The sequence below is a fragment of the Manihot esculenta genome, chromosome 11, assembly GCF_001659605.2.
Source record: "Manihot esculenta cultivar AM560-2 chromosome 11, M.esculenta_v8, whole genome shotgun sequence".
In the NCBI taxonomy this organism is placed as follows: Eukaryota; Viridiplantae; Streptophyta; class Magnoliopsida; order Malpighiales; family Euphorbiaceae; genus Manihot; species Manihot esculenta.
Genome location: NC_035171.2, coordinates 5,895,367 through 5,917,955, shown reverse-complemented (window position 1 = coordinate 5,917,955; position 22,589 = coordinate 5,895,367). Strand labels below are relative to the sequence as shown.

The window sequence follows — 22,589 nt, the reverse complement described above, 5'->3', positions numbered from 1 at the left end:
AAAGGGGAATTTTCTTGTCTCAAAGGACGTATGTCCTTGACTTACTTGTAGAAACTGGGAAGATGGGAGCTAAACGATGTAGCACACCAATGATTCCTAATATATGTCTTACAAAAGATGACGGAAACTCTTATGATGATCCAGAGAGGTACAAGAGGTTGGTTGAAAAGATAAACTACCTTATGGTGATGACTCGGCCAGATATTGCTTTTGCAGTAAAATTTGTAAGCTAGTTCATGTCTGCACCTACGGTGAAACATTGGGTCGCTCTAGAACAAATTCTATGTTATCTAACAGGGACTCCTGGACTCGGTATACTCTACAGAGATCATGGGTATACTGCACTTGAGTGTTTTTCTTATGCTGACTGGGCGAGATCCAAAAGTGATAGAAGGTCGACTACAGGCTACTGTGTATTTGTTGGAGGAAACCTAGTGTTTTGAAAAAGTAAGAAGCAAAATGTAGAATCCAGATCCAGTGCCGAGTCAGAATACAGAGCCATGACTTAATCCACTTTTGAGATTTTGTGGATAAATCATCTGTTAAAGAAAGTTAGTATGGATGTTGCGTCACCTCTGAAATTTTGGTTTGATAATCAGGCTGCTCTTCACATTACTTCCAATCCAGTTACCATGAACGAACTAAATATATTAAAGTTGATTGTTATTTCATCCGTGAAAAGATTGAAGAAAATTTAATCTCCACTAGTTATGTGAAGACAGGAGAGCAACTGAATGATCTATTCACCAAATCTTTAAATGGATCTCGAATAGAATATCTTTCTAACAAGTTGGGCATGATAAATATCTATGATCCAACTTGAGGAGGAGGGTTAGAGTGTGAACATAATCTATACATAATTATAGAAGATTACATCATTATAGGCTGATTGATTCATAGATGATTATTAGAAGTTGCCTTAACAAGACTTTGTAATCTATATATATATATATCCACTCACTTCAACGAAAAAAAAAACGCCCAATTATTTCTTATCTTATTACAAAAAGCATCATCGGTTTGTATTTGGATATATTTTTTATTTTTTAAAATAATGATATAATTTGAATTAGATATTTTGTATTTGCATCAGGCATCCCATCTTGGAGACCCGTCATGTTTTAAGGCCTGGAATTTGAATGCTTGCTCTTCTCATGCATGTTATTAACAGCAACATAGTAAAGATGGAGAATTTTTTCTTCCTACAAGCCTGGAAATTTTTCCCAAGTCTAAGTGGAGAGGAGCAGACCGCAATAGATGAATCAGAATCAGACCAAATCTTCAGTATCATCATCTTCCTCCGTATTACTGCATTCTGCTAAAACCCGTGGATTATCATAATGCTCAACAGCTTTAACCATTGCTCGAATTCTCTTCGATGGATTCCAACTGTAGGCGTGTTCAAATTCAAAGATTTCTGATCTAATACACACCCCATCACAACCCAAATGCATCATCAGAGCTGCATCAGCAGGAGTCTCAATTCCTCCCATTGCAATTTGGACAACTGGAAGCTTACCCATTTCCCTGATTTCTCTTACCAGTTCATCAGATGCATCCATCTCCTTTGCAAATGTAGAAACCTCGTCTTGGTTGCAGTTTTTCAAGTTTGATGTCGTTTGCATTATTGACTTCACGTTATCCACTGTCTCATTCAACAAAGATCCTTCCTGATCTCCCTGGATCCAAATTATAGCTGCACCTTCCTTAATCCTTGCTAATGCTTGTTTCAGGTTCTTGCATGTGCAAGCAAATGGTACTCGAAAATATTGCTTGCTGATGTAGGTTTCGTTAGCTGCATAGCCCATGAGTTCACTCTCGTCTATGTAATCTACACCTGCTGCTTCAAGAATCCAGGCTTCAACAAAATGACCAACTCGAATCCTCACCATGACAGGAATTGAGACAGCTCGTTTGATTTTCCTGACGATAGATAAATCAGGCATTCGCCTTTCTTGGTGAACAACACAGCAAGCAGCTCCTGATTCCTCTGCAATTTTTGCTTCCTCTGCATTGGTGACTTCAACAATGACTTGTCCTCCTGAAACAAGCATTGATTGTGCAAATCCCACCTTGACAGAAAAGAGATTCTCTTGAACCTCTTCACCATTATTATCAGCAAAGCTGTCAACAACTGGGATTTCAATGTCAGTATCAGACATTGAAATTTAAGCAAGATGAAGATAAAAAAGAACGTGTTTGGGAATTGGCTCAACTTGGTAATCCATCATTATAGACCAAGATTGGGAATATGTAAGCTATGGGCAAAGAATTGAAGCAAGGAAATGAATTAAAACCTTCAGAGGAGGGTTAAGGGAGGATTCAATCTATATCGCCATGAGAAATTGTTAAAATATGAGTTTATACATAAAATTTAGTGGAGGAGTAGAAGAAGGGAAGTAGCAAGGTATCACTTGACTGAATTTCAAAGGCTTTCCTTTAAGCCTCAAGCAGCAAGGAAGGATATCTTCTCTTTTCAAATGAATCTTGCACATTGCTTCAAAAAGCCAACCGTAATTTGTTATTAATATTATTTCCTAACTTGTTGTTCTTTAGAATATTTTTGCCATTGATGTTAATAACTGAAAGAAGCTTTATTTTTTAAACAACAATATCAAGTTTTTTTTTAAAGATATATATGTAATACTAATTTTTTTTCTTTCTGAAAGATCAAATATATCCATTGAAATGCAAGGTTATAGATAAATTTAAATTCTATTTGTTTGAGGAAAATCAATTTAATTGTATTTTTATTAATTTAAATAATTCTTTTAAATTTTTTTAGCAAATTCTAAAAATAATAAAATTATCATCCAATTTATATTTTTATTTAAAAAAATATAATATTAATATATTTTATATATATCTTTTAAGATTTTTTTAACTAATTATAAAATTAATTTAAGTAATAAAATATAATAAAACAAGTAAAGGTCTGTTATAATAAAACAAGTAAAGAAATCCAAATCCAAACTCTAGAGGCCCAACACTTGACCTAAAAATAACACGGCAAAAGGCAATCCTGCCTTCTAGTGAAAAAGACCGATCTCTCGCCGTTGAAGTCCACAAAGACAAAAGGAAGCAAATTGAAGCTTAAGAAGAGCATGCAAACTACTAATCAGAGCTATGTCTAGAAACAAAGAGATGATTGGTGAGAAAACAGAAGCTAACCCCCCATAAAAAGAAAAAATCAAAATGCAAATTTAAAAAGCCTAACTTCATGAAATCAAAATACAAACTTAAAAAGTCTAGCTTCATCCAAGAACTACAAAAAGAGGCTTATTTAGATCGAGAAAACTCCAATTAAACTCTCTCTTATATGGCTCTATCACGTTTTTCAAAAATAAAATTTTGAGAATTATCACTCAATATTCATCATCGATTTTAGCAAAGAAAATAGTTAACCCAAGAATTAAATATGCAATAGGTCGAGAAAATTTCAATTAGACTCTTTTTTATATGGTCCTATCACATTTTTAAGAAATAAAATTTTGAGAATTATCACTCAACAACCATCATCGATTTTGAATAAAGAAGGTAGTCAACCCAAGAATTAAATCCACAAGAAATCCAACTACAATATAAATTGAAAAGTATAACCATCATATCCGCCAGCCAACAAAAAATGAGAAAGTAAGAAAAGTATTAAATTTAAATAAATTCTCGTATTTTCAATTGGATCTACCACCAATCAAGGTGAAAGTGGGAAGAAAAATCTACTCCTTAGGGAATTGAGATGTATAACAAGTTAAAAGGAGACTAGCTCCAAAAAATTAAAAAAAAAAAGTTTCTGCAAGCTATCATCCTCTTCTCTTTTGTTTTTCTTATTTCCCGAGATATAGCAAATTTTTAAACATTCTTACTAAGTGAAATGGCATAAATATATAGAGGGTTTTTAAAACTTGATTTTCATATATATATGAGATTTCTTTTTATTCATTTTTTTTCTTCTGTTTTGTTAGTTGTCTTTCACTAAATGAAAGGCTGGAGTTGGGTGGAACTATGAGTTATGGGTAATCTGGGTTGGACCGTCCCCTGAATTAAGGCCCAAGAGTTTTATTAAGACAATCGGCCATTGATCTTAAAAGCTTCTGATTCTCTGAGAGTTGTTGTAGCCTTGTGGGCGTTAGGCTTACGAGTCCGAATGTCACGCATATTAGGATATGATGGGAAGAGCCTTTCCGACCAAATTTATCAAGCCTAACTCCAAGTTATTTTTGTTTGTGATTGGAATGGGAAGTTTTATTATTATTATTATTATGACTAAAAATATTAAGTTTTTTTTGCATAAAATTTGAAAAATTTTAATTTTATCAATTTAATATTCAACCTTTGACATTTTTTTTTACTTTATAAATTAAATTATTTGATAAATATAACTTATTGAATAATTAAAAAAGATTTATATTTAAACAATGAAATTTATAAATATTTTTATGAATTAAAAATATTCGAGTTGAAATTTTAATTGAACTTTTTTTCTGGTATTTTACAAATAATTAAAGGGAATAGTATTAGTTAGGATTTAAATTTTATGATTAGGCAGAAACTTAATTACTCAACTATACCAAATCATAATAAGTGGCACAATCATGAATCACTAATCATCACATTTTTAATATTTCAATTGAAAAAAAAAGAGTTGGGCAAATTTACATTTAATATAGAAAGGTAACCCTTTTTAGTTTGGCCTAGACCAAATTGTCTCTTCAATTTTGACCAACTTTTAGCATTAAGAAAACTCAAAACACAAAAAGGGCTAATCCACCTTTAATTTTCTTGGTGATGGAAAAAGAGGAAATTTGCATTTAAATTGAAAATAATTCATAAAATATATTTTGCGACACTTCGGTAAATATAATTCATATGATTTGCATTTCTTGGTGATGTAAATATAATTTGTTAAAGGATGTTGAAATCGTTTGCTTATGGAACCAAATGAAGTCAAATTCTCTTTAGTCAAAAAGACAACATTTGAATCGAAAATCTTTGGTATTGATTGATTATATGTTGAAAATTAAGATCCATAATTTTAAGCCAATGACGTGAACATTTGCGAATTAAATTCAAAAATCTGCACTAGGATTAAAAAAAAAAAGTGGAATAAAAATTAAAATTTTACAAAATCAATAGTTTGATCCATATGAATATCATGTCAACTGACAGAAATGATAAATAAGAAAAGGTGAGAAAATCCAAAAAGATGAAGACCGAGTGATTAACAACCATTCGGCTAGGAGGAAACGCTGAAGAAGAAGACTGCTCAAAAGGCAAAGAGCAAGTGTGGTTAAAAAAAGGCCGAAAGTGGAGAGAAAAAGCCCACAACATCAAATAGCTCTAACTAGGACCATACTGCAATATTCAGAAAATTACAGGCACCCCTCTCTTTATTTTCTCTTGTTTTGATTTTTTTTCCTACCCTAAAATCAAAACTCTCCAACCTAAAACCTCTGTACACCACTTGTTTCCTTCATTCCAAGCCCTTACTCACTTGTGCTTGAGCATTTTGATGGTGTCCTTGGAGCTGCATCCATTAAACAACACCCAAAACCCAAATCAATTAACAAAGATTTTAATAATAATCATATAAAATTCTCAAGAAAATAAAATAAATTTAAAACTTACCTAATCCGATTGCTTCTGAGCTTTTCATCAACCTCAATCGCTTACATGATTCAACAAACATTCTGAAAAACAAAAGATGGAATAAGTACAAGAAATTTGAAAGAGCAATTAAAATTACAAGGGATTCGAGATATTTAAAGGGCATATTTGGAAACTTACTTCCATGGCACGTCTCCAAGCATCATCCAGTCTCCATCTTTGTCTTCATATGTAGGCGCATACTCCACTCCATTCACTATTTTTCTGTCGTTTAAATAATTGCCTGCAACCATAATGTCTCCCTCTTTAAATTACTAAATTACCCACATCAGATTTTTTAAGATTTATTTTTTAATTTTTTAAATCTAAGACGTACGAATTGGGAAGCAAGAGAACATGTCCTCTAAGGCACTCAAGAGCTGCTCGTAGGTATTGTACATTTCAAGATCAACCTTCCTTAAGTATGGAGCTCCGTCCACCGCCACTTTCACATATTTACAGCTTTTCATGGCGTTCTTTCTGTAACCTCTCACCGGCGGCCATCCCACCACCTGTGCCCTACAAAGAAAAACGTAATTAGAGACTTGATTAATGAAACCACATAATTTGCATAAAAGTAAAGCATGTGTAGATTCTAATTACTTCGCCGCCGGAGGCTTGGCCGCAGTTGAGACATCGTTTTCCGACTCATTACGATCTCTATCGCCACAATCAGCACGAGAACTACCAAGATTTAGATCAACGGTCTCCAAAAATCCACGTTTAGTCCCTGTTTTCCCTCCGTTAATCTCCTTTAATGAGCGAGACTCACCGGGTAAGGCTAAGGTCAATTCTGTTTCCTTGAAATTCATGTCGGCGATCACTGATTCCTGCAGGTGTATCCCAATTTCCGGTGACCTGAGATTTGAACTACAGTGCAGCTAAATGTTTTTTTTTGTTTTTTTTTTTTTGAAATCAAGCTTGCAGCTAAATGGTTTTTGGTTTGGGCTTTGACGCTCACGCGATGAAATGCTGATACGAGGCAAGTTTTTGGGCTATATAAAGAGAAGGAAGGAAGTAATATGATTAAACCTATTGAAGGCAGACACGTGTAAACGAAAGAGCGGTTTTGATTTGTACACGTGGGTAACTGTATTTCAGAAGAAAGCGTGGGATTTTGAGTGCTCTGGAGTTTGGGTCGATGGTCGGTCCGGCCGGGTTCCTGTCTGTTATTATTGTGGTTTTTTAATATTTTATTTACTTTCCGCATTTTAAAATAATATTTTATTTTTTATTTGGTGTTTTTATACTGTGATAACAAAATATAAAATTATTTATTTTTTTAAAAAAATAATTTTTAATTTAACTAAATCACTCTTAATCTCACCTAATTCTATAATGTTAATAATTTTCTCCTGATTAATTTATTACCAAAAAATGAGATAATGAAAAGAAAAATATGGAAAAAATATAAGATAAATTTTAAAAAATTGGGTAAACTATTATTGTGTTCTGTTAAGTAATTGTACAATTTGAAAAACACTAATATTCTTTAATATTTTTAAAATGATAGATAATTTTCAAAAAATATGAGTTCAATATAAAATTAATATTATATAGTAAAGAGTTTAATAATTATTATATTAAATATTTATATTGAAATTTATACCTCATTAATTAAAGGTATACAAAAAATTGATGAATTTACATATAAATGTTTATAACAGTCATTTCGATATTCAAATTAATAAACTGAAGAAAATAATGAATGTAATTAGATACTTTAAATTTAAAAGTAATTGTATCATAAAAGTGTATATTGATCTGTGTGGTTATTAATTTTTATACCGTAAAAAAATTGTGTTAATTATTGTATATTTTAAAAATTTAATTGGTACCGATCAGTGAATAAGAGATCTTATGATTATAAATAACGATAATTTTATATAAAAATTCGATCCGTTCATAAGAGAAGGCGAATTTTGGCATTCTGAACATAGAGTGATACGATGCCTTATTTTTTTTTTTTACGAGTGAAACTTTTACGAACGCGTGTCATAATTTATTAAAATTTTATCACATGATCTTGTTATACGGTTACAATCCATAATATAGTTTGAGTCACCTGCTATATTAACATTTATTCTTATATAATCTCACTATATAATTTTACCCTTTAAAGAAAAGAAAAATCTTATAAGGGGATAAAAATAAATGGAGTAATATTTTTTATCTCGCATAGTTTAAAAGCATGGTAATATGTTATTTTATTGAAAATTTATAGTTTCCTATTTTCGATTTTCTATCTTTAATTAAATATATTGATTTAAATAATTAAACATAAGGTATAATTCTAGAAATTAAAATAAAATTTTACTTTAATTATGACATTTTTTAAAAATAAATTACAACTTGGAGTAAATTTGATGGGGTTTATACATGCATTTATAACTTAAACAACTTCAATATAAATATAGTATTCTCTAATATTATAATTATTAATATTTTTTTATATTTATAAATTAATTTTTTATTAAATTTTAATATATTATATATAAAAAATAAAATTGAAAACAAATCATTAAAAAGAAAAAATTAATTAGACGAGAAAGAATATTTTTAAATTTAAATTTAAATATATATTGTACCAATATTTTTTATTTAATATTTATTTGTATTAATTTATAATTAAATATAAGATGTTAAATTTAATAAAATTATAAAATTAATTTGCAAAAAATATAAATACGTGTTTGTAAGTAATTATATTTAAAAAATAATTTGTAAAAATATATGAATGAATTACAATTAAAGGAAGATTAACTTGTAAGAGTACAGACAGAAATTATAACTAAATGAATTATTTTATTATAAAATAAAATTTTATAATTAAATTTATAAATATATGAATTAAATTATATTTTTTATAAAAATTGAAGAATAAAAATAAAGTTTATTTTAATTAAAATTACTTCTAATTAATATTTAAATTTTATATTAATATTTATTAATAATATTAAAGAGAAAAATCTCAATAATATTAATGAAATGAAATCACATAATTTTTTTATTAGAAATTAAACCATAAAAATCTATTTGAAAAATAGACTAAAATTATTTTTTATTTTTCTATTTTATACTATAATAACTTATAAATTAATTACTATAATTATGATGGGACGTAATAATCACTCAAAATAAATTATGAGTCGTCTCTCATATGACAAAAATTTAATATGTAAAAAATACATTTCAATTTAAAGAGATAAAAATCTGGATACCATAACACTCGATTTATTATAAAAACTCGCTCTTCTCTTGATAGATAGAATTTTGGTATAAAATTACCGTTAATAGATACAGCTTAATATATTCATGTTATGCATGTAATTGTAAAATTATTAATCTATTAGTTGTGATATTTTTTATTAAATAACTAAATATATTACCCGAATAATAAAAAAATACTATATTTATTCTATTTTTTTACAATATTAATTAAAAAAATTATAAAAATAAAAATATATTATTTTCTCATACTTCAATTTTAAATAATTATTAAATTCTTTTTATTTTTTAAAGTATTGATTGGAATATTAAAATGACGGTCGTGAATATTTATCGCCGCTTTGTAATACTTTTTTATATGTTTAATTAATCAGAGTGTAATTTTTTTTATCAATCTAATTTTTATAATATTAAATTTTATTTTATTTTATTTTATTTTTAATAAAATTTTTAAAATATTTTTGAATATTTATTAAAATTTAATATTTTTAAAATGAATATAATTAAAAAATTAATAAAAAAGTTATTTTTTTAATATATATAAAAAATAAAATAAATAAAAATTGTAAGACGGAATGTACATATTTAGATGTATAAATCAAGTGCGGCTGAGAAATTTTCAGTATGGGAACATATAATCGGAATGCCATTGAGCTCAGCCTGCCGATGTGTCGGGTTCTTAAAAGTGCAAAGTCAACTTTATAATAATGAGAGAGTCCCATGTGCCAACGGAAAACCACTCGATTACTACTCTTTTATTTCTTTTTTATTTTCCGCGTGGGTCCAACAAACAACCATGTGAACTTGTTTCCTTGTCGGCTATTAGCTCAAGCGCCTTCTTTGCACCTAAAATTGAATCCCAAACTGGAACCCACACGTGCCGGATTCTTCAGTTTATCTCTCTGTTCTTTTGGAGACAAAACCGTTGTTTGTAAGTTAAACCTGGCCTTGTTCACCGGGATTTGCGGGTCACCGCGATTTCGAGTGTTTATTGCCGTGGTTAGAACCGGCCCATCGTCGGGTATGTCGTCATTTATTATAAAAAGGCAATTAGGCAAACCTCATTTTCCAATCAGAAATTAGGCCTTCAAATATGTGCATGTGTTTCATTAAAAAAAAAACACAAAATTGATGGATCGATTCTAATTACTATTTAGTGATTATGTGATAAAAAAATTGATTTTAAAAAATATACTAAAATATATTTAACTTTTAAAAAATTTATTAATTAATTATTTTATTATTAAATAATATTATTAAAATTAATTTTTTAATAAAAATTAAAAATCAAGAGAATAAAATATAAAATTTTTTAAATATATTCGAATGAATTTACCAACAGATTAATCGGTGAGTACTATTAAAATTAGGTTTATCAGTGAAAATTCACATGACTTTTTTAATATGAATTATATATGATGAAATCAATAACTACAAGCATATCAAACATGGACTTTGGTTAATTGCATCCATCAACAAACATCTTTTTCTAATTAAAAAATTAAAAATAAATAAATAAAGAAAAGATTGTGCAGTCCATATCCAATCTAATTAAATCTAATTGTAAGCATTGATTGATCATGAAAATTCAAATTAAGTTAATATTTGATTCTCTTTGTATTTAAAAAATATTTTATATAAAAAATATTTTTTATGAATTTTTTTAATTAAATAACTTAATTAAAAAATTAAATATATTATTTTCCTCTAGTTGATGCTCGTATTTATAATTAAATTTTATTAATCACCTAGATTTTTTTCTTTTTTTTGGGTTTGGGTGGGTGTGGGGATTAATGGGTGAAAATTAATTAACCAATGTGGATATCTCAATTTGGTTATAGAATTGACATGCTACCTATAAGAATTTTTTAATTAATTTAACTATCCAAAAAGTTACTATAATTATTTTTTTACTAATTTTACCCATTTTCCTAATTATTTCTACTATATTTATCTTTTTCCTTATATTATTACCTTTCCCGATATATAATAAATATAATACAAGAATATTTTAAGTTAATTATTATTATAATAATTATTTAAATAATTATATATAACCTAATTTACTGAATATAAAATTAAATTTTAGTCCCACTGTATTAGCCTAATAAAAAGAAAAATACTTCTAGCGATTATTTTTTTATTTATGATACTTTTAACGAATATTTTTTTATTTATGAGAATTGAACTCTTTATTTCATTTAAAAGAAAAAAAAAAGTGTTGAATCACTTAAGAATTTGTGACTGTCATTATATTTTTAAAAGTGGTGCATTTTAAAAGGATTTGTGACTCTCGTTATATTTTTAAAAATTGTGCGTTTTAAATTTTTTTTCGAATAGCTATCGTGATTTTTCATTGAATATTAATAAAAATTCGGTTAATTTTCTTGTAATATTTAAAATTAATTATTGTGGTATGTTTTAAATTTTTTTTTTCAAAAAGTTATTATAAATATTATCAGATGTCAGCACGGTTAAATTTTCTGTAAAATTTAAGATTAGTCGTTTCGTGTTGATTGTAGCCTACTCTTTAAAAATGTATTTACCTAATTTGATTCAGAAGCCGGTAGTGGTCACATGGGGGTTCTCTTTTGAGCAGCTAGATGGTTTTTGGAATTAGCCCAAGATGTGCAAACATCAAGAGGTAATACAAGAGCTAGAAATGGTGTAGAATTCCAAAATTGTGTAAGATCAACTTAGAAATTCAATTGCATGCTTTACTTTGTTCACTACATTTCTTGATTTGATAAGGCAATGTTATTATTCAAATGGCTGGAATCATTTCCATTTATTGCTTAATTGAATAATGCAATTATATCAGTTAGGTGGCTATTTGACAATAAGAAGAATGCATCAATTTTATTTCCATTGTGGGTGAGCCATCAATCATCACTTGTTTTACTTTTGGTTTCATTTTAAAAGAGTGTTTTTTTCTTTAATAACTGTGTAATTTTTTTTTTCAGATAAATATATTTTAGTACTCACAGTTTTAATTTGGTGGTGAGTGTATCTGAGCAAATTTGAGAGACTCCTTTAATTTTTAATTTTCTTTTTAAAAAATAAAAAAAGAATAAATGTGTTTTAGTATACGTGAATTTCAAAATCTAAAAAATATAAAATTCAAGTGAAGAATTGATTGTGTTTGATTTAATCGGTTAGATATTCCTTGTAAGTAATTAAATAGTAATAAATAATTATATATAAATATAATTTTTGACAATTTTAATTCACCCAATGATCTCATGCAAACCCTAGGCTAATTGAAAAGCTGAATACGTTGCAACTGGACAGTCAAAACCCTAACAAAATCAATGGGTTTTGCAGTTGATTCAGGATAAAGGAACACACAGAAAAGCGATTAAAGAAATAATATACAGTAGTTATTCTGATTCATTTAACTTCCCTAACCAATCTTATTAATTAATCAAAAGAAATTTTCAATTAATATTCATTATAAATTAATGCTATTTGACCATATTATAAAGATTAGGTTAATTTTGTTTAAGAATACGAGATTAATTAGTGCAGATTAGATTCTGTACCAAGTATTAATTAATTAAGCATTGTATAATTCAATGTCAATGCACTAATTAATCTAGTGTATTTTCTTATGGAAGATTGAAAAGAAAAACAAATAATTCGTGTTTGACAATATGAGAACATGGGCCTTGGTTCTAGAAATGCTCCACTTCCTGAATTTGCTTGCATAATTCATTTTATTTTATTATATCCAATTTAGTTCAAAGTGTATACTTTACCTTGGACTAGAAATACCCTCTATTTTTTTAAGAGAGAATCTTCACTCGCTTATTGAGTTCTTTTCCAAGAGTTTGAGTTCTTTTCCAAGAGTTAGATTCTCGTTTATTAATACAATTTTTCTTGCCCTCCTGAATAAAAAAGACTTTCTTTTTTATCCCATGGTGGATTTGCTCTCGTTTCCGCTATATCAGTTGTAGATACTTTTATTTATTTATTTTATATAAATCTAACAGTTTACCGTGAGAGAGAGTCTTATTTATTACAAATTTATTATTGATATGTATTGTGACTATTTTTATTTTTACAGGCGAGATTCTCGGTTTCTACTCATTATTTATGGTGAAGAAGAGAATGACTCTATTTAAACAATTAAACTTATTTTAAGAATATGGTATGTATTAGTGATATTTTTGATGTCTCATTTGGCATTCTGATGATTTGAGATTCAGAAAATATAGTTTTTACAAGGATTCTGTAAAACTGGAAAAAACTTATTTCTAGAGGAGAATATTTCTCCTTTTATATGTTTCCTTTTATCCGCTAGTGACGTGTAACAGAATGTGTGTCATTGGGCCACCTGTCCCTATCACGTTGATATGGACGTACGAGAAAATCAATCGCTGCCCCATGCGTAACGGCCCCTGATTCTCCCTGAGCGCGCATGCGGATGGTCCCACAAGGTGAATGGGCTGAATTCCTTCCTGGTTCCGAGCTGGGCCGGAAGATAAGGTCAAGACTAGGTCTAGAGGGAATCTGTTCGTTGAGCCGGAAGAGTTGGGCCGACCTGATTGAAGAAACTGACTGGAGCCCGGTCTTTGAGCTAAGTGGGTTGAACCTGATTCTTGGAAGAGGCTTAGAAGCTTTCAGATTATGGGCTGCTCTAATGGGTCTGGCCTTAGATCGGAGTGAAAAAACCCAGCGGTTATCACCTTCCATTCTTTCAAAAGCCATAAAGAGCTTAAAGAGCTAGAGTTCTATCTACGAATCAATGTTCCCTTAGCTCAAATCCAATTCCTCTCTATAGTGGGTACTAATAGTACCTTTCTCGTGCTTGTATTTCATCTTTTTCCTCCCCACGTGTGATATATATTTTTGCATACTCTTGGGATGTCTTTGCATGTAGATTGGTTGGTGGCTTGGCAGCGGTGTTTTCTCTCCAGACATTGATCCAACATCTTTTAAGTTGGATCGAGGGGTGTAAATGAAAAGCAAAATTCTGAAAACTTAAAGTTTAGTTCGTTAAAATTTTTTTAAATTCGAGTTTTACTCATTTCGAAATCGAGTCGAATATTAATAAATTTAAACTTAATTCGTGTAGTAAACGAGTTTAAACAAATTTGATTTTTTTTATCTAATTTAGTCTCGAATAGTTCATGCACAATTCAATTTATTTATAAGTATACTAATATTTAATTTAAAACTATTAAATTTAAAGTTAAATAATTTTAATTAAAAAATATAAAAATAAATTAGTTGGTAAACTCGTAAAGAATAAATTTTAAAATCTTAAAAATCTGAATATTCACAAGCTATAAGATCATAATTAAATTAAATTATAATTTTAAAAAATTTAGATTTAGTTTATATCAATTTATGGAGGTTTTGAATTTAATTTTTTTATAATATTAATTTTCATTTTCTTAAAAAAGTTATTTATGAAATTATTTACGAGTGTGTTCATAAACTCGAAAACAAATCGAATTTATAAGTTTTAAACGAATCAAATATTATAAAATTCAAGTTTTAACTCAATTAAAAATCGAATAAAAATGAATTTTTATCAAATTAAATTTTGAATACCACACAAACCGCATACCTCTAATCATATTTTCCTTTAGATCTTTGGTCGAATTTTCCTTTAGATCTTTGGTGTTGCTGACTATGGGTTGTAAGAAGGGTTGTTTGGATCTGCATTGTCTTTGGGCTAAATATGTGATTTTTATGTTTATATGTGGACTTAGCTAGATCTGCCTACACCTGATTCCAATAGCCGATATTAAATTAGTCTTACATTAAGCTTTAGTCCTTTTCGTAATGAAATCCAATCCAGCTTTCGAACCAAAAAATCCTTGGACTATTTTGTCCTAAAGATCAGTAGTAATATTAATAATTACCGTTAGTAATAAATAAAAAAATATAATAACAATAAAAATAGTGAATATTAATTAAAATAAATATTAATAATATTTGTTATTAATAGTAATTATCTTTTAATAACAATCAAAATTTTATTACATAATATTTATACTCATAATTTTATAATAATAATATATAATAAATCATATTCTTGTCATTTTTTTAACACATTAAAAAAAACAATAAAAATAGGTCTCTATCCAAATTAAAACATAAAAAAAAAAAATAGTCTTGTGTAGATGAATTAAGAATCATCAGCCGAATATGAAAATAAAAATAAGCAACACTATAATTATAATTAAACAGAAATTAAATGTCTACAAACGATGAAATTCAGTCAAATTCTTCACTTGTTCATAGCTGATAGCTGCTTCATTTTTTTAAAAAAATAATTATTCAATTACGATCGTGATCTTTTGAGAAGATGGTTCCCTTAATGCCAATTTTTTGCTGCAGGCCAAAGCCTTTGGCCTCTGATCTCTTCATGATTCTTAGTCTCTTGCATGATTCGATAAACATCCTGTCAAAAAAAAAAACAAATCTCTTCAATCACAGTTAATAAATTTCTATTTTAAAATCTCTTCAATCACCATTAATAAATTTCTATTTTATTAAAAATTGAGATTAACAATAAAAAAATCTTGAGCTACCCATTTTTGGTAATGTAGCTTTAAAAAAAAAGGTTATGGTTGGAAATGTAGGAAGAATATTTCTCTGTAATAATGCCATGTCTTGACCAGATATGGTCTTTGAGGCCATTATCGCAGTTTACCCAAACACTATCCCAAGGAATTTGTGAATGTCGGCAATGCTTATTTATAATTAACATGAGAAGTATACCTGTAAGCTAGGATCTTCCGACGCCAAATTTGACACTTTCTCTTCATTTGAAAAAAAAAAAAAAATTTTTGGCCTTGTTTGTATTAAAAATAAAGAAAATAATTAAATTTATAAATATTATTTTGAAAACCAAAATTATATTGTACAGATCATGTGAAGCTTTAGTGAGGATACATAGTTGAGAACATCATCATAACCAAAATGTTGTAATGGTCAAGTTTGATGGCTTGAGATTCAAAAACATATATAATTACATATGTGTAATTTCTTCAATAAACTGTCTAATTGGAATTATGTCTGAATTTTAATGGACATCAAGATCTACAAAAAAAATAAAAAATCTAAATCCTTGAAATGGGTATTTTTAAAAATTAAAATTAAAATATAAATATATAAAATAAATTTCTTGAATATAAAAATATGATGTAACAGATAATATATGAACAATTAATTCATGTGGAAATTGATGAAGGGGCATAAATGAAAAGAAAAGTGATGTTGGGTGTTGAAGAGACTTACTCCCAGGGGACGTCTCCCACTAGCATCCAGTCTCCATCCTTGTCCTCATATATGGGGACGTACTCGCTGCTGTCTGCATCCTGCAACGCTTTCCCTGTCCACCACAGTTACATTTTCTTATTTAATTAATTATTTTTTCCCAATTTTTTTTTATAAATTTTATCAAAGATGGTGATGCTTATGTTTCGCTCGTGAATTTGAGTGCACGCCATGAAATCATGTCATTCTTTTTATTTTATTTTCATTTTGGCCCCTTCTTTTTTCATATTTTTCCATTGAAAGTCATAGCAATGGAGAAAAAAAAAATTGGCCCACTTCCCATTATGAGCTGCAGAGTGTTTTCCCTTCTAGATTATATTAATTATAATTAAATCTAAAAAACTATAGAAAGATTATTATATAGAGAGAAGAAAATAATGAATGGGAAATTCTTACCGATGCCAAAACAGCCAAATAGCTTCTCCAATGCAACGACAAGATCTGAATACTCCTTGTGCATGCCCAAATCAATCTTACGAAGAAAAGGAGCTCCATCCATGCTAACTTTCACGTACATTTTCGAAGTTTCAAGCCCTTCTTTCTCATTGAAACTATTCTTCCTCCGATAAGAACAAACCGGTGGCCACCCTACAACTAGGCTCTTCATTGGGATTTTCCGGTCATTGCTGGCGCTATTCGCGTCACCGGACACCTCAGAGAAAACCCTTTTCTTCTCATTCTTATTACTGCTAAGACCTTCACCACCTGGTAGCCCCAACCTAAGCTCAGTGACGATTTCAAGTCCAAGGTCGACTGTTGCCATTTTGGGAGATGGGATTACAGTTGAAAACGTTTCTCAAGAAGTCGTTTTTTATGACAAGTGATAGCTAATTTCCTATGGCTGTGTGGTTGTTATATAGTGTTTGGTAGGTCTCTAAATAATTTTTGGTGACATTAACGGCAAGGCTTTATATATAAAACGCAAGAAGAGAGAAGAGAGAAGACAAAGTGGGAGCAATGACAGGTCAAATAAGGCTTAGTGGTCGGTCACATGAGAGGCAAAAGAGGGGACTTTATGCCTCCTAAGAACACTATTAAAGGCCACCACTATAAGGTGGATATGGGACAGATCGTAGGGCTGTTGGGCATTTGGTAAGATTTCATCTTGGCCGTCTGATTTGGGTGAATGAGGAAACAGGCCATGTGATCTGCCTTATTGAAGGGGTCTATGTAATAAATTATACAAAGAGTACTATAAAAAGTATCTCATCTTGACAAGAGGGACTTTTGTTTTTGTAGCACTATGTATGTTTGTCCATCCATGCAATATTTAGAATTATATTTAAATTTTAAATTATTATTATTTAATAATCTGAAAATCTAATTAGTTAATTAAAAAGAAAAAGTGAAAAAAACTCTACAATTTCTCTTATTTTCAATTCAGTGTAATATATTTTAAAATAATATTTCATGATATAATATATACATCAGTATTTTTAATGTTATCTAAAAATTGACGATGCCGATATTTATTAATAGTGAGATAAAATAATATTTTAACATAAATTAAACCATAAATTTTAAAATGAAAAAATTATAAAATTATAAAATGTTTTTTTACTATTCCAACATATAAAGATTCAGATAAACAACAATGAATCATAATATAATTATGTTAAGATATGCTCTAGGTGAGGAAACATGGATGATTGAAAGTCCATGTATATACATTGATAATGTCTCCAAGATTATTAATATAGCAGAAAGACATAGAATAATTACTAATGAAGTATGTCTGAATATATATACATATATGTGTAATGTGGTATATGCATGCATGGTCATGTATGAAACATACAAGTTCATGTATCATGATTCATAATATTCTAAAATTCAGAAAATATGTTTACATTATATAAGTGAATTTCCTGGACAGATCACGTTTTTCCCCTTTATCTCTTTTTCTTTTGTCTTCTAGTGATGCATAACCACCACTCTTCTACAGTGTCATTTGTCTTTGTCACCTAGACCTATACGGACGGACGTACTAGGGTACTCCTCTCTGTCAGACAGTCATTTAATTTTTCCTAACGTGCGTGCTGATAGGACTGCGAGGCGACTGGACCTGTTTTTTTACATCTTATCACGTTACCAAACTAGGCTATTTTCGAATGGACCTGGGCTTCTGATCAGTCCGGTCTGTTTCACATCACCAGACTGGAGTACGCATTGCTGAGCTGGTCTGCTTGAAAATGATTTAATGAGTTTTGAATATGCGTTCTTCTCTAGGATCCGGTCTCGTCTCGTCTCAGAATATAAAAAACTCGACGGTTATTTATTGCAATAAAAAAAATTTATTAATTAAAAAGCTATAATAATACGTGGGGATGGAAGAAATTATGGTGTTGGACCCATATATGTTGAATGGGAATGGGAATGGGAAGTTCCAGCAAGAGAGTTACCCTCCACAATGGTCCCATTGATTCAGCAACCGCGTTAAGTGTTGGCGTCCTGTACTACTGCTACTACGCCCATGATTCGTAAACCTAGCTGGAAAAGAATATATTCCATTTCTCAGTTCATTTTCGTGATAAACAAGTACGTATAGGAAAGAAAGGAAGATTGTAAATTCAAATACATGGTGGGTTTTTGTTTTCCTTCCCCCTCCTCCCCCCCAATGAGTGATGTATAGCTAGTGCTAAGTAATTTGGCAAGCAACTTCATTATCCTCACGTCTAAAGGAGAATAGATTACTTGGAAGCATTAAGATGGTGACTGGTGAGGAAAATTTTTGACTCATCTTGTTTGCCCTAGCTGGGAATATAGATAAAAACTTACCCCACGAATTCAAAAGTACACAAAAAGGACTACTTTCCATTGGCATCATATATATATATTTGCAAAAATTAATGACTGTTGAGTGGGTTCTTGTTTAATTTTGAGTTTAGGGCCCCCCCTCCCCCAATAAAAGCAAAACGACATCATTCACCAGCTTAACGTGGTCCTGGTCTCTTCATGGATGCGATGGATTTCATAACATTTTCTGCCTATCACTCAACATCATGTCAGGCTTCGGCTCATAAAACTCTTAAAAGTTTTGTCCACACATTTTTATGATGGTTCTGATTTCTGAACTCAAAAGACAAGCTCATGTCTTTTTTCTAGTTTAATGCTAAAAAAAATTAACGCAAACTCCCAAATAAACTTTGTTTCCTACAGGAATAGTGGTTGAACACACTCTAGCATTTGGAATTTTGTTAATAATTGTTTTATTAGAATATTAATTTGATTGGAAAAAAATTTATAGTCGTTGATTTAAATTAACTTTATGTACTTTGGTAAATATATGCACTCATCGTTCAGACATTTGGCCGATTGTGAGTGCATGTGCTTATCCTAACAAGTGTGAATATTAATTTCATGAACAACGTGTTTGTGCAAAAGAGAAATTCTTAGATGAATTTGTTCATTATGGGTTAAGTTAATTTCAAGACATATGTAGGTTTTAATTTTTTTTTTCATGAAAAATTTATTTATTTATGATTGAGGATTGACATGATGGATCGGGTCTAAATAAATTTTTTTTATACATAAATAATTAAAATTAAACTTGTTAAAAAAAATATACATGAAAAGTGAGCTATTTTTAGAGTAATTAGATATTGAATTTAATTTTTAATATGAATTTTATACTACATTGGAAAAAAAATTATGATATATATACGAATTCAAATAATATTTTCTCGTTTTAATTATATGTATTCTCAATTTATTATGTTTTATTATAAATAATCACCGTCAGGTTCTTACATTCTAAAGTGAACACATGCTCAAATTCCATCATGACCCCCTAATACAAACCGGCCTAACGTCACGTGCTCCAGCTCAAGACCAAAGCAGGCCGGACTGATCACACGCGCAGATCCACCCGAGAATAATCTAATCCGGTAACATGATAAAAGGTAGAAAAGCAGGCATAGTCACCTCACAGCCCTTTTAGTATATGCGCCAGGGAAATTTAAGGTTCGTCTAATAGAGAGAGACACACTGACACGTCCGTCCGAATGGGTCTAAGTGACAGAGATAGATAGTACTGTAGTAGGATAGTGGTTATGCATCTAAGTGACAGAGATAGATAGTACTGTAGTAGGATGGTAGTTATGCATCATTAGAAGACAAGAAAAAAGAAATCAAAGGAGGAGGGAGATGTGATCTCCTAAATTAAGCTTTTTGATACACTATAAATATTATTTTCTGGATTTCAGAATATCAATAAAAATTAAATAAAAAAGATAGTGATAAATTACGTATATTCGCACTCATAGAGAAAACAAGACACGAATATTAACAATTCAAGAATTCATCTTCGTAGCATCAACTCCAACATATTAAGAATTATATATATCATGGATTCCACAAACTAAAGATAACCATTACTTGATCAAGAATCACAATGCAAGAATCTTTAAGTAACATGAATTGAATCTGCAACTTGAAATTGTGCATGACCAAATGGATTTTCTTTCTAAATCAATCATTAATGGTCCCCTACAAGAGAAATTTTCTTCTAATTTTTGATAATACCCACTAACCTAGCAGCTCTATTATTATCTCAACTTATAATAAGCCTAACTTCACACATAATCATTGACAAAATCTTGTTCATGTTTCTCACAAAACTCTTCATTCGATCTTCTACGAATCATTGAACCTAACTTTAGAAAAGTAGTTGATATGGTTGATGTTCATGCACTTAATTTTGTAATTTGTAATGTATAAAACAAGCTTAGGAGCACCCACATGTTGCTGAATTTGCATGTGATTCTTCTTATTAAACAAATTAATCCATTGCTTAATTTATTAATGAAAGTCTAGTTAATTATGAAATTATATAATTGATGAAGATTTTTCATCTTACTTTATCAAATGGAATAATGGATTCTAAGTCACGTTATTTTGAAAAGAAAACTTATAAAATAGAAAAAATGAGTAAAACGTCTACCGAGATGCTTTTGATAAAAACCTTTCGACTCTTTTATACTTTACTAATTTTTTTTTTAATGAATAACTAATTATTTAGCGGGTTTTGACTATATAATATAGGTGTTCCACATATCCCTATTTTGGTGTATAGGCGTAAGTGTAATATTTAAATATTGGACTCTTAATGTCTAACACGCGACGGTAATACAATGTATGTGTGACTTTATCAAATAATTTTATGAAAAAGTGAAAAAATATCTTTTGACATATTCTTAATTGAAATCACTGTTTTTAGTTAAATAATTTTATATATTATCAATAATCATACTTAACTAACCAAAATAGTTTTACAAGACATTGTCGTTTTGTTATATAACTTAGACTGACACAATGTCGTGTGTATATTTATGTTTTGACATTTTTTAATTAAAAAGATAAAAAGAAAACATAATGGCTTAAGCACATTCTTGATCTTAATCACTTATTAATTAATATATATAATTTGCATTCTGTTTAGATTAAATAATTGAATTAGCATCCTTCTGAGTTAAGTTTAATTTATTTTATTAATTATGTGATTAATTTATAATAATTATGCAATGATAGGAGGAATTCTGAACAAGTTTGGAGAGAGAATTTATTATTTGCAAATTGGTGGGTCTACTTTGGCCATAGTTATGGCTTTTTGTCTAAACAATGTTAACAAACACCCAGAAATTAGGCAGGATTAATTAGCACTAATTAATTTATTCTATTATATTATCATCCTCTCTAATGTTTCATTGAAGGGAACAAAAGAAATTGGCTTCAAGTGGCTAATGGCCTTTTATTTAATTACCCTATTTAGTTAACTCATCTCACGGACCAAATCAATTTCAAAACATAAATATATGGACCCACTTATTTATATTTTATAATTAACTTAACTAATAGATCTGGTCTAAATAAATATTTACCATTATAATTAGTTCCGCTTCTTTCATCTTATCTTCTCATGAATGCAGTCTAACGCTTCTCACAGTGACAGGAAGGAACAACAACAAATAGTGCTAGCAGAATTAACAAGTGACTTATCCATATGAATATTTTTCATGAAATCTCTGATCACAAAAGTTGGGATTTGAGTTAATTTGAAATTAACAGTAATAAAAATCTAATTTTGTGGCATAATCTCTAAAGCACTTATGAACTATCAAGCACGCGCATGACCTATTAGCGTAAAACAGCGTTGACTGATTCATAGAAAAAAAGTTTCACCAATTATTCTGTATATTAAATCTTATTAATTAAGATCTGATTCATAATCCAAAAAATACTAAATTCGAAACATATATACTAAATTTCTAAATTCAGTAATGAAAAATCTTTTAAAATCTATGAGAATTGTTATAAAATTAATTTAGATTTCAAAAGATTTTATCGTCATTGAAGATTTTATAGTCGTTAAAGATTTTATTTGTGAGAATTTTTTACTGTCGAAAATTTTATTTGTGAGTTTTTTT

At 29.2% G+C, this 22,589-nt stretch overlaps 3 protein-coding genes across 3 annotated transcripts; all 3 read right to left on the bottom strand.

Annotated features, from left to right (window-relative positions):
* Positions 1-1,268: 1,268 nt before the first annotated feature.
* LOC110625551 (pyridoxal 5'-phosphate synthase-like subunit PDX1.2) lies at positions 1,269-2,162 on the bottom strand. Its single transcript, XM_021771186.1, has one exon. The coding sequence runs from the start codon at positions 2,160-2,162 to the stop codon at positions 1,269-1,271; it is 894 nt and encodes a 297-aa protein (XP_021626878.1).
* A 2,937-nt stretch (positions 2,163-5,099) lies between these two features.
* LOC110625538 (auxin-responsive protein IAA17) lies at positions 5,100-6,626 on the bottom strand. Its single transcript, XM_021771163.2, has 5 exons — positions 6,247-6,626; positions 5,981-6,162; positions 5,785-5,887; positions 5,626-5,687; positions 5,100-5,524 (listed from the first exon to the last, which is right to left on the bottom strand). Exons 1-5 carry the CDS (start codon positions 6,453-6,455, stop codon positions 5,484-5,486), a joined length of 597 nt encoding a protein of 198 aa, XP_021626855.1. The 5' UTR covers positions 6,456-6,626; the 3' UTR covers positions 5,100-5,483.
* An 8,317-nt stretch (positions 6,627-14,943) lies between these two features.
* LOC110625539 (auxin-induced protein AUX22) lies at positions 14,944-17,126 on the bottom strand. The gene is made up of 3 exons (XM_021771164.2): positions 16,561-17,126; positions 16,126-16,219; positions 14,944-15,286 (listed from the first exon to the last, which is right to left on the bottom strand). The coding sequence occupies exons 1-3, from the start codon at positions 16,925-16,927 to the stop codon at positions 15,163-15,165; spliced, it is 585 nt and encodes a 194-aa protein (XP_021626856.1). The 5' UTR covers positions 16,928-17,126; the 3' UTR covers positions 14,944-15,162.
* Positions 17,127-22,589: the final 5,463 nt, after the last annotated feature.

Bases quoted from the DNA above. Each gene is read 5' to 3' on its own strand.
- LOC110625551 (XM_021771186.1), bottom strand. From the start codon at position 2,162: ATGTCTGATACTGACATTGAAATCCCAGTTGTTGACAGCTTTGCTGAT.
- LOC110625538 (XM_021771163.2), bottom strand. From the start codon at position 6,455: ATGAATTTCAAGGAAACAGAATTGACCTTAGCCTTACCCGGTGAGTCT. The intron at 5,888-5,980 runs GTACGTCTTAGA...TTATGGTTGCAG, and splicing joins GTTCTCTTGCTTCCCAATTC to GCAATTATTTAAACGACAGA. The intron at 5,688-5,784 runs GTAAGTTTCCAA...TTTGTTTTTCAG, and splicing joins CTTGGAGACGTGCCATGGAA to AATGTTTGTTGAATCATGTA.
- LOC110625539 (XM_021771164.2), bottom strand. From the start codon at position 16,927: ATGGCAACAGTCGACCTTGGACTTGAAATCGTCACTGAGCTTAGGTTG. The intron at 16,220-16,560 runs GTAAGAATTTCC...TGTGGTGGACAG, and splicing joins ATTTGGCTGTTTTGGCATCG to GGAAAGCGTTGCAGGATGCA. The intron at 15,287-16,125 runs GTAAGTCTCTTC...TTTTTTTGACAG, and splicing joins GTGGGAGACGTCCCCTGGGA to GATGTTTATCGAATCATGCA.